General features: G+C 41.8%; 1 protein-coding gene across 1 annotated transcript in view; it reads right to left on the bottom strand.

Annotated features, from left to right (window-relative positions):
* Positions 1-8579: 8579 nt before the first annotated feature.
* The window catches only part of LOC6732645 (insulin-like growth factor-binding protein complex acid labile subunit), a 49243-nt gene continuing 44886 nt past the window's right edge, over positions 8580-12936 (bottom strand). The window contains exons 12-15 of the mRNA XM_016180319.3: positions 11970-12116; positions 11663-11825; positions 11068-11199; positions 8580-10030 (exon numbers count right to left, since the gene is read on the bottom strand). Of these exons, the coding sequence (XP_016025357.1) occupies positions 9438-10030; positions 11068-11199; positions 11663-11825; positions 11970-12116 (1035 nt within the window). The 3' untranslated portion in view covers positions 8580-9437. The remainder of the gene's footprint in view (positions 10031-11067; positions 11200-11662; positions 11826-11969; positions 12117-12936) is intronic.

Below are 12936 nucleotides of genomic sequence, written 5' to 3'. Positions count from 1 at the left end.
GACAATGAGGCCCTTAATAATAGCAAAACTTTTGCACTCACGACGTGTGGGCCAGCAGGAAAACGGCGCTGGTTATGGGCTTGTCTCTCATTTAAATACATTACAAGTGAACTTTCCGGGAGGCATGGACACGGTGTTGTCCTGAAAAATGGCAATATGTGAGTTGTTCTTAAGATTCTGTTAGAAAGGCGTTAAGAGCTTTTAAATTCAATCAGTCTGTAGGGCCAGACGCAAATCAAAAATAGAAGCACCTGCCTTATAAAGAAAATTGTTTTCATAGAAATATCAAGCAAAATTATATTATTGGATCCATGGTTGACATTCTAAGGACGTCTTTATAGTACAACACATTTTAATCGAAAACTATTTCAGCTTTGTTTTAATCACACGGATACTTCAAAAACCCATCACTATCTGAAATTCATATGTGGTCTGTTAAACCATTTTTTATATAGCAGATTATAGCCATACAATAAAATTGAAAACGATCACAAAAGGTTGACTTTATTATTTGTGCGCAATTGAGCTAGCTGTGGGTGGTATTGACCCATACCCCTTCAGACTTCTACAATTTCCGAATTTCCCTTAAAGCAGGAGCGATTTAAAATGCCACGGAAGCAGTTTTGCCACCATTCTTCTCTTTCAGTCCACTCGAGAGCTAATTTGGGCAATTCAATTGCCTGACCAAGGCGAGACAAAGTCGTCGGCCAAATTGCATTGCACAATCAGCGCGATTGCCACGGACCAAGCTGCGGAGTTTGGCCAAGAGCCCAGAACAGGCATAGAATCCAGTGCAATTGTCGTTTGGCAAAATCGACGGCCAACTGGAGCCAGACTTTTGGCCAGAGTCAGACTGCACAGAAAAACGATTAACTAAAAACTAAACTAAACATCTATAAAATAGGTTTAAAAAAGGTATTTTTTTAAAACTTCATTTACATTTTACTAAGAGAATATATAATTTTCTTTTATTTATAATTGGCTTTCATTTTTTCAATTTACTTTTTAAGAAGTATGCTGTATTTTGTATAAGAAATAAAGTATATTTGCATACTTTTGCGCTACCAATTTAATAGGAATATTTAAAAACTATTAACAAATGTAGCAATACTACAATTCACAGATAACATGCGTTCTACTAGCCATTTTTTACTGTGTCGCATTTTAAAACGAGAAGGTGAGCCAACAACTTCAGGTGGCAACTTGGCCCGCACCACCTTGATGCATGGCGGACATCTGTCATTGAAACGTGCGCTCGGGTAGCCACAAAGTTTTAGGCCAAATATCGTTGGGTGGCGAGTGGTGGGCGACTCATCAACCCGATCAGGGCCAATAGCACGGAAAATTGCAGCGAAACCGAAATTGTTGTCTTATGAAAAGTAAAAGCAAACAGAATTGGCGCCCAGCCTTGGCGCGAGTTGCTGCCATTTCCAGTTACCATTAGCCGGAGGAAGGACATGTCGCACCCTCTGCGTGGGCGTACAAAAAGTGTAGGAAAAACTGGAGAAATACACAGGTCCTGTGCTGCATGAGCGGACTTGGCAGCGATGTCGTCGCCGTCTGACGATGTGCAAACTGGCGAAGTGACAGCAAATGGCGCGGAAACAGTGTGTGCGCCAACGTCAACTAATCGTGGGTGAACGAATCTTTGTATATACCGCCATGTCCATGTATAGATATAACCATGGAGTCTGAAGATTTCGATGCCTGGGATCGCGGACAGGTAGCCGTTGTTGTTGACGCCAGTCGATTGCAGGTGCCCTGCCTGCGGGGTTTCAGGACGGCGCACCCTGATTGCATTGACATCTGCATCGGCGATATGTTTATAGTTATATAGTTACTTCGCCGAATGCCAACAGTTGTATTTAATTGAGTCAGAACTAAGTTGATAGACAGGTAAGCTGTTTTGGCCAACAACCCATTATCTCAAGATGACTTCACCTTAAAAACCATGTAAAAATGAATATAAAAAGCAATTATAATTTTACGGCAAGCATGATTATATAAAGAAACCCAATGAATAACATAAAGAAATTATAAAGAAGAAGTATTAATATAAGGATATTCGATGGACACTAGATTTTAAGTACCAACCCCTTGAGTATTTTTGTTTTCTGCCCAATAATAGGTATTAAACACATAATAAAGACGCTAAGTAGAAATAAACCGCACCAATTTGGGAATACCAAAGTTGGCAAAACCCCTGAGGTGTATCATTCGCCATAAATGCAATGGTAAGACATCCGAGTGCATCGGATGCAAAGAAAGTGGTCGGAAAGTGCGAAAATATGCTTTCCAGCTAGCCAATTCGCTCCGTATGTACGTTTCATAAGCTCTGCTGTTGGCGTTGTCCGAAAAATACCACTATTGCCGGCTAATTTCCCAGGTGCATGCTTGCTTGTTAAATTGATGTATAGCTTATGGCATATAGCGCATATAGCAGCAGACCAAGTCCGAGCGCAAGTCCGTGTCAGGGGCGTGCGGAGGGAGGGGGCGACAGAGTAGCAGGCAGGCAACGTGGCAAAAAGGGGGTAATAGAGAGTGGCTTGGAGGGTAGGAGCATAACTGAAAATATTGTGAAAACGGCATTGGCCTCCGCACACAACATTGGCTGCAATGGTGGCACCTGTACAGGTCCCTCTCCTCAGCACCAACATCCAGGTCCTGCATTTGCGGTCGGGTTTTTGACACAAATTTTGCCGATGACATGTTCAATACACAAAGCTGCGTGCTTAAGTTCGCTCATCCGTATTGTTGTACCATGGAGCCCCGACAACATGTAGTCCTCGATATTTGCAGCCAGCACGTGTTTAGGGTTGCCACAGCGCCGTTGTACTCCGTGTGCGAGTGGGTGGCGTGGTTGTGTGCTGGCTGCTTGGCTGCTTTTGAGCCAACAGTGTTCCCGCTTTTTACTTATTTTCGTGAAATCGAAGCTTCATATTTAATTTTGATGTTCACAGATCAATTTTACAATGTTTGGCATGGTATTGCTATTGTTAAAATTTATATGATGAGCTTTAAGCAATACTAATTACTTTAGATTAAATTGTCGTTTAACACTAAAATATTATGTTGCAGCCACTAAGATGTGCTAATCCTTGCATTATGTATTTAAAAACTTTTTTTGCTGATTTAGCCATGATTTGCCAGCACTGCTGTGACTACTCTGTGTGCAGAGCTCTCAACTTCATTAATCACATTTAGCGGAATGAAACAAATTCACAGCACCATGGCCTCACTTTTCCGATGCTGTCTTCTCTTTTTAAAGTTCTTTGGCCGGTTTAAATTTGCATTTCAGGCTGTCAGCGGGTGTCAAATAAATTTGAGAATATATACTTTTTTTCGTTGCCTATTTCCGTAAGCCACATTATCCTATTAAGGGATTTAATGGAGTCACACACGCGCGCAACTTTGTCTCATCATAAATCTGAGAAGCCAGCACAGCGGGTAATTCTCCCTGAAGCGTGAAAAATGCCAGAGGACCGAAGGCCAGAGGAGAAGATGGAAGCCACAGCATTGTTTGATATATTTACCTCATATCGGATATTTATGCCTTTCACTTACCAGGTAGCGTATGGATTTATGCCACAACGATTATGGCCAATGGCCAAAGTTGCCACACAGCCAACTTTACCAAAAGCCCTCAAATTAGCCGAAAGCTTAAGGAGCGCTCTGGCTATACGTGTGGCATTTAAATTATTTCATCTGCACCACAAAAATTTATGAATTTGAAAAACTTTATAATAACACCCAAGGGACCGCTTTTGGCCGCGTTGCCAGTGAAAATATATTGTTGGCCATTCGGCAAACAAACTGTTTTGCCTCCGCAAGCTATCCAAATGTTGACGTCTCATCGTTTTTGGGTTCTTCTAGAAATGTGTCTGACTAAAGTAGAGTTTTGTAAGTTTTATGTTTATCTGACTAGGAAAGTTGGCATCTATACTGATGGCCATCAGACTTGGCAATACTTTTATTTAAGTCGGCTTGAACTTCGAACACTTGAGACGATTTAATTGGTTGTGCTATAGTTGCCGTCTCTTCCCTCCATTTAACCCCCAATTCCTTAACCCCCTAATACATCCTGGGGCCATCACATTTCATAGCCAGCCATACTTTTTCTGTTCGGTTTGCTGCGCATAGTTTTGCATGTGGGCTTACCACAAAAAAAGACTTTTCGATTTTGAATTTATTTTTTCTTCTCCCTAGAGTGCTAAGACACAGCGAGAAAATTTGGATCCTTGCTAAGCAATATTTTTAAGAGTTTAAGAAAATGGATTTAAATAATAAAGTTATTCAGAGCTGGTTCTTGGATTGGCTGTCAAGTTTACATAATTTGTATTATAACGAAATCATTAAATATATATATATTCCTGATAAATATTTTCATGGGATACAGAAGTATAAGACCCGTTGTTTGCTATAAAATAATACATTTTTGAAAATCCGTGTTTGTGCTATTGCCACATTCATTTCCTCTGCATAGCAGCAACAGTTCTGCCATAATAAAATTCGTGTTCTGACATTTCTCAGCAGGCTTGTCACACGTGTCGAAGCGTTGCAGAAATCTCGGCACCCCTCGGGTTCTATTTCCCCTTTTTTATGCCGAGCCCCCGTGGACAATTCAAATTGTTCATTTGCGCTCTCTATGCAAGCGGCATCCTCCTCGTTTTTGTTCCTTGCTGTCAGAGGTTAAAGCCTAATGGTTTTTGCTTTGAAACTTTTGCAAATGCTTTGAAAAGCAATTAGTACTGACAAATGCGTGCCTTGACATTGCTCGAACTGAAGACATTGGCTGTCAATGCGTTCAAACGATTTGTCATGACTGAGAGGCGAAAGTTTAGTAGCTGGACGAAGTAATGATTGATGGGCTTCAGAGGCAAACGACAAACAAGTAGTTTAAACGGATTAATTGAAAAGATAATTTATATTTTTCAATTAAAAGTTATAACGCTTTAGAAATCGAAATCTGATTATATTGGAGAAGAAGCGTATAAAAGCCACACCAATTATTTTGCCACGCTGATCATCTTATCAGCTAAAGAAAGCTGGTAAACCTGGCTGAAATTTAATTTAATTCCGACATTTTTCCGCACTCAAGCTAAGTAAACCAATAAAGCGAAAGGCAGGCGAAAAGGAGCCGGTTGAGACAGAGGCGCAGGATCCAAGGATCCAAAGGTTCCGCTTCTCCTTGCTGCACTGCACCAAAGTTGAGTAAGCTGACTGATTAAATTTACACATCGAACCGCAACTGTTGCACACTGGCATACGAAAAAGTAATAAAAAAGCAAGGAGCCGGAACAAATTTTATATCCCCTCCAGCAGCGGGGAACAAAGCTGAGGAAGTCGAAGTCTGGGCTTCTGTGCATTAAAGTAGGAAATCAATTGATGGTTGCCGACCAGATGGGAGCCGTTTTCCTTCGCCAATTGCTTGTAAGTGGGTGGTTGTAAAAGTTTTTATATCCAAACCGGAGTGCACACTGCGTATGAGCAATGTCAGCTGCTTCGGGCTTAAGGGCCCCCGATGCACCGAATTAAGAAAGATGGAAAAATGGTCAAACTTCATACCGTCCAAATCGAATATCTCCTGTGGCAATTTAGGATTTTTCTATGGCCTATCCAAAGGAGGGATCGCTCACTTCAAATGTTAATCAGAACCGGACAGGGCCCTTCTCCATGCCTCCTTCTCCATCCCTTGCCAATGTGTCAAGTGTAGCAATATTGATGTGCAATCTCGAGAGCTGCAACCGCACTGCTCAATTTGCATGCGCCTGGCCACTCGACTGCTGTGCAATTTGAAATGCATTTTCAATGCTCCAGTCGCCCTTCCGAGTGGAAACTCCGGTTGCCCGTGGAATGGAGGGGCTTTTACAAGCCCTATGCATAAATTCAAATGTTTTCCCGGCCAATATATGGAATCGGACTCGGCCTGGACATTGTCTCTAAGATATATGAATCGGCAAACAAATGGTAAGCAATTTTTCACAGCGCCGCATAATGCATCGTGTGGTTTGCGATCAATAAGCTCAGTTTGCATCATGGCTGAGCACGTTGGATATGCCACACACTGTGTAAAGAGTTTATTAAGGAAATCCTAAATTGAATATAGCCAAGACCAAGTTTCTTAATGTATAACTTCAAATATAAACATCTAGATAGGCTGTAAACAAGAAATATTTCTTAAAACTGTTTACTTTTGGATTAAAGCTCAATATCATAATCATAGAGTCAATGGGTTCTAAAATTTAACATTTTTGGGTATGATAACCTTGTGGGAGTCGAGCCGAATGGCAACCTTCTATGTGCTACCGCACTTATCTGGTGACGAACCATTTTAGGCAAATTAAAATCCTGGCCAAAATGAAAATTGCCCAATAAAAATACCACAAAATTCCAGAGTAGGATTATAGCAAGCTACGGTCACATATGATTTGCAGACTTCCGTTCTCTTTTTGTGAAGGCGTGATCGAGTGCAGTTCAACATTGTGCAAAATCCGTAATTAAAAATCCACAAGCATCGTGTGGTTCGGATTGTAGTTTTTTTACCTTTAACTGCGTCGCTGCCGGTCCCACGTTTGAAAAGAGAAGTTTTAGTGGCTGCGTCGCCAAGGCGGTCTGTATTGTTTTTCGCTAAACCCTTGTTTTTCGCTAAACTTACTGTGGCTTCATTGATCGCAAATAGATTTACAACTGCTGGCATCAGGAGCACCCACCGTGTGCAGTGGAAGGCTGGGCTTGACCTCTTCTGCTGCCGACAGATCGCAGGTCAACCCACCCCAGAGTTGGCGTTCTTTTTTTTTCTTCATCGCCGCACGCAGGAAGCAGATCGCCGTGCATCCATTTAATGCACAAATCAGCTTGGTGTCTTCTTCAACCCTGCGCATTCCAATAATAGTTGGGCACAACACGAGCCCCAGGCTGCTGGCCTTGTCGCTGCGTATGCTGCGAACCCGAAGCAGCCGCAACACGAATGATCGTGTTCAGTATTAAGTATATTTAGAATATTTTTTTTATATTTGAGTTAATTTTACATAAGAATATTTACTTATAAATTTCTATAATTCTAATTTAGCTTAACTTGTGGGAGATCTGACAAGTTTATATATGTGATTCTCCTGATTTATAGTAATACCTACAGCAGATCATCAAACGTCATCAGGCCTGCTGACATCGATGGAAAGTGCGTGAGTAGAAAACAAAAATAATAAAACCACACAAACATATATATAAAAAAAAAGTCAGATATTCCTAAATAGTACTCTTAAAATATCCTGCCTTAATTAATCCTGATTTAAAGAAGTTTATAGTTTAAATACTCATTAATCATAAATAATTCTAATGTAAAATAAGTCGAAGGAACAAAAGAAGAATGTAAGCTTATATACCAGTATTTGAATTTCTACCTTAATTACTTTTCTTTCATTTTGTCGTTGATAATCAAAATTAATCAATAAGAGATTTTCTTAACATAAATAACGTAATTTTTAGTATAAGGATTAGGTTTAGGAAAATGTATCTGAATCTTATATTTATCTTTAATTATATGGGGTCCAAAATGAATTAATTTGACTTCTTGTTGGGCACCAAAGGGTATGTAGAGCAGTGGTTGTACTAGGGTGGAGTCCGAATGGATTCCACAGGTAGGGTGGGTAATGAAGAAGGCCAATAACATCTGGGCCTCGTCTTCAGTAGGTACACCTTTTTGTCCGCTTCCTAACCGTTTGGTTATCGTTTTTTGAATATACCGTATCTCTGTCTACACTATTGTAGCTGTAACACTCTTTGTTCATCTCAACACAAAACCCACGCCCATTTTCCCTGAGCATGCCGGTAAAAATCGTAGACAGAGTGTGTTGGGGTGGACAACGCTCTATGAGTGTGTTCGTTACAACCTTTACGATTTAATCTACCAAAGTATCTTAAAAGTATCTTGCAACAAAAGTAAAAATCGGATTTTTAGCCATGCTCTTTTTGCCATTCCATATTTTAAAGTCCAAGCCAAGACTCTATTTCGCCGACTGAGTTTTCCAAATGCATACTTGTTATGCCAAAAATTAGACTAAATTAATCGATTTTACTGCCACTTCAATTACTTTTAAAAGGATCTACTGTCCCAACGTGCCCCCTTCGGCTAAATCAGAGCGTACTGATGCAGCGGCAGCTTGTTCACAATGCAATCAGCAACAATAGCAATCCGAGTGCCGTATCCTAGCCACCGCGGAAACGGAAGCAATTTTCATTTGCGTTGAGTTTGGTTTTAGCCTGGTGTCGTCCTTGCGGTCGCTTAGGAAGCGCTGCTCCGCCTCGGCGGAAAATGGAGGGGCGGAAAATGGGAAAGGGTGGGGTTGGGTGGGGACGGAAAAGCCAGCACATGCTCGGCGACATGTTACCAACATAATTTCAGATGCCACACAATGGGATAAGATAGATGGGGTGGCGCAGGGCCAAGAACGGAAAACCGCAAATGATGCAAGTGTGCAGTGCAGTAAATGTGAATTTTTATTAAATAAATTGCTCGCAAGAAGACCTTACCATTTTTGCGGATTCCATTTTTGGTTTCAAGAATGACACGTATCTCCTCCTTTGGTTTCATAAACAGTCACACTTTATTATGGATTACGGTTATTGCTGTGTAAAATAAATACAATTTTCCGACTTAAGGATACGTGAAAATGCCAAGTTCTGTTATTGATTCGAGGGGAGAACCGAAAATCGTTTGGGCTTCTAGTTGGGTTTCATTCAAATGATTGCCGACTTCTGCTGCTTTTGGGTTTGAACAATATACTTTGACATGCCTTACACGCTAGTTCTATATAGGTTTTGTATGTGTCTTGGAAATCTATGCCACTAACTACGTGCTATATTAATGTTTACTTTTAAATTCTCAAACAGCGGCTGCTCAATTTTGAATCGCATTGGCCAAATATACAAGTTCGTCTTTTTTCACATACACATTTTACACCTTAGTTGTTATGGTTCGCTTGCCTTAATACTTATTTACAGAATACGCTCGGTTTTATCACATTTGAAATGTGTCGAAATGAATCGTGTGTGTCGTTATACTTTACCTAAATTTAGACCAATTTTATATACAGATGCGCATATAAAAAACATTAAAATTAAGTTACAAGTATCTTAGTGAAACACTGGTAAAGTTCGTTAATTGTGAAAATGGCAGTATGGAATAATGGCGTATTCCTTCGGGGAAAGGCCATATTTGATGATGATCGCCTGGAGTGATTAATGAACTTAATTGCGAACTCAAATCCTAATTACTGCACTTCAATGTGACCCCGCATGGCCATTAATTATACGCCCCGTCGTCCCGTTGCACACTGCAAGTCCAACTCTCCGGCGGCTTACGTCGGTGTCGTGCCGACTGTTTGCTGGGCAAACTTCGTAGCTGATGAGGACGCGGTGGCTCCCGATGGGCCCCTGGGTCAGTTAACGCTGACCAGCGGCTCCAGCGTGCTGCTCAGATGGACCAGCTGCTGCTGCACCTCCCGCAGGCTGGCCAAGCTGCCGTCCATCTGGTGGTGGTGCTGTTGCGGTGGTAGCGGTGGTGGGGGCAGGACCACGACCACAGCCTCGGCGGGAGTGGGTGTGGGCGTGGGCATGGGCGAGTGAGAGGGGGCTCCTGGCGGAATAACAGTCGCCGCCGCTGCCACAGCTGCCAGGGTTGTAGCCGAGCTCGGCGAGTGCGACACACTGTACATCAGGCTGCCCATATTGGGATGCGGATGCTGCTGCGGAGGCGGTGGTGGTGGTGGCATCAGCTCGTCAATGGTGCAGACGCGATCGTCCACGGGAAAGGTGAAGTTGATTTCTTTGCCCTTGTCCTCGGATATTCCGTGAACGGGCGTGCTGCCGTTGGCAGGACTCAGGCTCAGGCCCTGTCCATTCGTCTTTGGACCATTTGGTGCCGCCGGGGAGGTGGCCAGGGTCAGCGTGGTCGTCGTGGTGGGCGAGCTGCCATTACCCAGCGTTGTAATCGTGGTCGCCTCCAGATTTTTTTCCAGGCACTTGCTCTCGCCTGGGGAAGGAGAATAAAAAGAACGAAAGGAGAAACAAATGAGAGCCAGCTATGGAATGTCGGTTTCCACCCAGATGCACTTCAAAAACCGAAATTGGTACTTACATAGTTAATAATATTCTAATTTACTTAAGGTCTATAAGGTAAATTTTTCGGGAATTCCTTTAAAAATTATATTTTTTAAAGTTAACCTTAAGTTTGTAATATTATACATTAGGAAACGAAGCTTCTATTCACAATTTTGAAATAACTCCCGAGACCAGCTGTTTCAACAGTTTTCACGTCTATCTTTTTCCTTCATTTCAATAATATTTTTTTTAGAGTGCCTGTGTGCAAACTGGGGCAGCGAAAGGCTTCGGCGGCGTCATAGTTTTGCACATTTTTCTGAATTCTAAGAACTCCGTGGGAAGTGTGGGTAGTGCTAGCAGTTTTTGCCTGCTGTCAGCTGAAATTTTTCTGTTTTTTTGCCCTGTTTTCCCTGCCCGTTTATCGTGGGAATCGAATTTTTGTGTGCGGCCAAAAGTTTTCGTTGTGGCAGGGCGACAGGCTCTAAGGCCATTTTATTGTTTGTGCAGAAATGCTACAATTGCGTAAATTCAGAAGTTTGGCTTTGTTTTCTTTTTGCCGACCCTCTGGTCCCTTTGCCCCTTTTTCTTTCGGTAAGGTTTCCCTCGAGTACGTTCTGCTGAATGGCGGATGCCCCAAGGACAACTTCAGGTGAGCACAAACATTAGCGCCGGCGGAACTTGGTCAGTGTGAAATTTATTTATTCCCCAATTACGCTGGGAGTGGGGAGCTACGGGCTCGGCATAATGAAGCACGTTCTTGTAATTAATTAAGTGCGGCGACTTTTTTCTTTATTTTTAATTTTGTGAATCATGCGCGTGCCAGTATCCGGCACATAAATTTCCGGATGTCGTTTTTCCCATTTTTACTTCTGCGCCTGCACTTGGCAATTTTCCCGTAGTTCGGGGCTTAAGACACCTCATCCCCCGGACTGCAATTAAATTTAAATTCAGGTACTAATCTGTACTTACTGCCATTCAGGTGGTCCTCCCTCGTGTAGTAGCGAGCCCGATTTTTCGAAAAGCAGGCAACCAAGGACAGTATAATTACGGCAATTAGCACAAAGATGATGCCACCCAGAATGGCCAGAGTATTGAGACCACCTGTCGGTTAATTAACAGAGATTTAAGTGTTAACGTAACTGCGTTTGCATTTTGAATACTCTCTTTAATTGTATTAAATGTAAGATAAAACAAGAGAGAAAGCTGTAGTCGGCTATCAGATACCTGTTACTCGCACTCCCTGCTGGGCAGATGGAGATATGCAAATCGAGTGTTTCTGAGTGTGAACAAAAGCTCCACCTAGCGGTAGGTAGTTGAATCGATTTTAACTTTTTTACAAATGGATATAAAATAATATAAATGCATTCGCCTAGAGATTCTGATAAAAAATAGTATGTGCATTTGGTAATAATTTACAGGTAACGGGTATAAACAATCATTATGAAAAGACTAACTCAATAATTTACATATTCACTTTCAGATGCTTTTACAAAGTGTTTCAGTCAAGTACTTGCTCCAAATTAATTTGATACCATGAAATATGTATACTGCATTATGTCCTTACCGTGCTCAAGAAAGTTATATGATGTGCTGGCGGCATTTTGCTCCTCGTCGGTGATGAAAGTCAAGCACGTGTGCAGCCCGTTGATATCCAAATTATTTATTTCTGCACCTCGAAGACTCTTCGGCAGGAAGCAAATGGGATAGGTATCCCATTTCCACTGCAGCTGCAAGGACGAAAAACGAAAGTGAATCAACTCATGGTCGTGTTGTAAGGCGTCATCAATCAGCAACGACTTCGAAAACTAATTGAAATTAAATTTTTCCCTGCCGATGGCGTTTATTTTGTTTGCAACTGCATTTCCACTTACTTGTCGCACGACATTTATCAATTTCCCCATGTGACACTCGTCGCATATCAAAGGATTGTTGTCGAGTCGCACGTTGCGTATGCCTTGGATCCTGAGGGCCGTGTCCTCGCTGATGCCGTGTAATTGATTCCGAGATAAGTCCAAAAACTGTTGGCGAACAGGGGCCGGGAAAATGGCCAGAAAAGTTCAATTAAAAGTGCATTTCAAGTGGACGGGCAGAAGGGAGTGGTTGGTAAACAAAAGTTTAATTTTTATTGGAAAACTCTTCTGTTTAAATGACAATTAGCTTAGGAGCACGTATGGCAACACTCAGAAATATAAGTTCTGAGCTTAGTTTAATTTTGAATAGCAATTGCAATGCATTAAATAAAATATACATAGCTAATTAAATTTATTTGGAATTAAGAACTATTCGGAGTTTAAAAAATTGTGATCTTTAATGCCTTAATAGATCCCTGTTAATATGTAAATTAGTTCACACAGCAAGAGGCAATTATTTTTTCGTGTGTAAAAGATTCAGAGAATCAAGCAAAACAATTTGGTAATTTTTGGGCCAGCCACAATAACAGTACCCAAATGGCTTGAGTGAAGTGTATACACAATTAAATTCAATTAAAATGAAAGGCTTAATGGCTATAAAATGATTGTTGTTGCTCGGGCTGTTGATGCTCCTGCAGCTCTTGTTGTTGCCCAATACATTTGCCATAGAAAACGGCAACAATAACAGAAAATTCGATGGCAGGACTGTGGCAACAATGGATCCCCAGCACGGCACCGAAAACAATCCACAAGAAGAGTGCAAGGACACCAGTTGGCTGGATATAAATTGGGGTGTAAAAAAGGAGCTAGAGAAGTGGGGCTGACTGACATGGGGCACGTACAAAAACCAGGGTGACACACAGACGGATGGGTCATGAATCCTCCTGGCTGGAAAACGGAATAAAGCCACGGCTTTGGCCCGTTGTCA

Source organism: Drosophila simulans, chromosome 2L (assembly GCF_016746395.2).
Source record: "Drosophila simulans strain w501 chromosome 2L, Prin_Dsim_3.1, whole genome shotgun sequence".
Classification (NCBI taxonomy): Eukaryota; Metazoa; Arthropoda; class Insecta; order Diptera; family Drosophilidae; genus Drosophila; species Drosophila simulans.
This window is presented reverse-complemented; position numbering and strand designations above follow the sequence as displayed.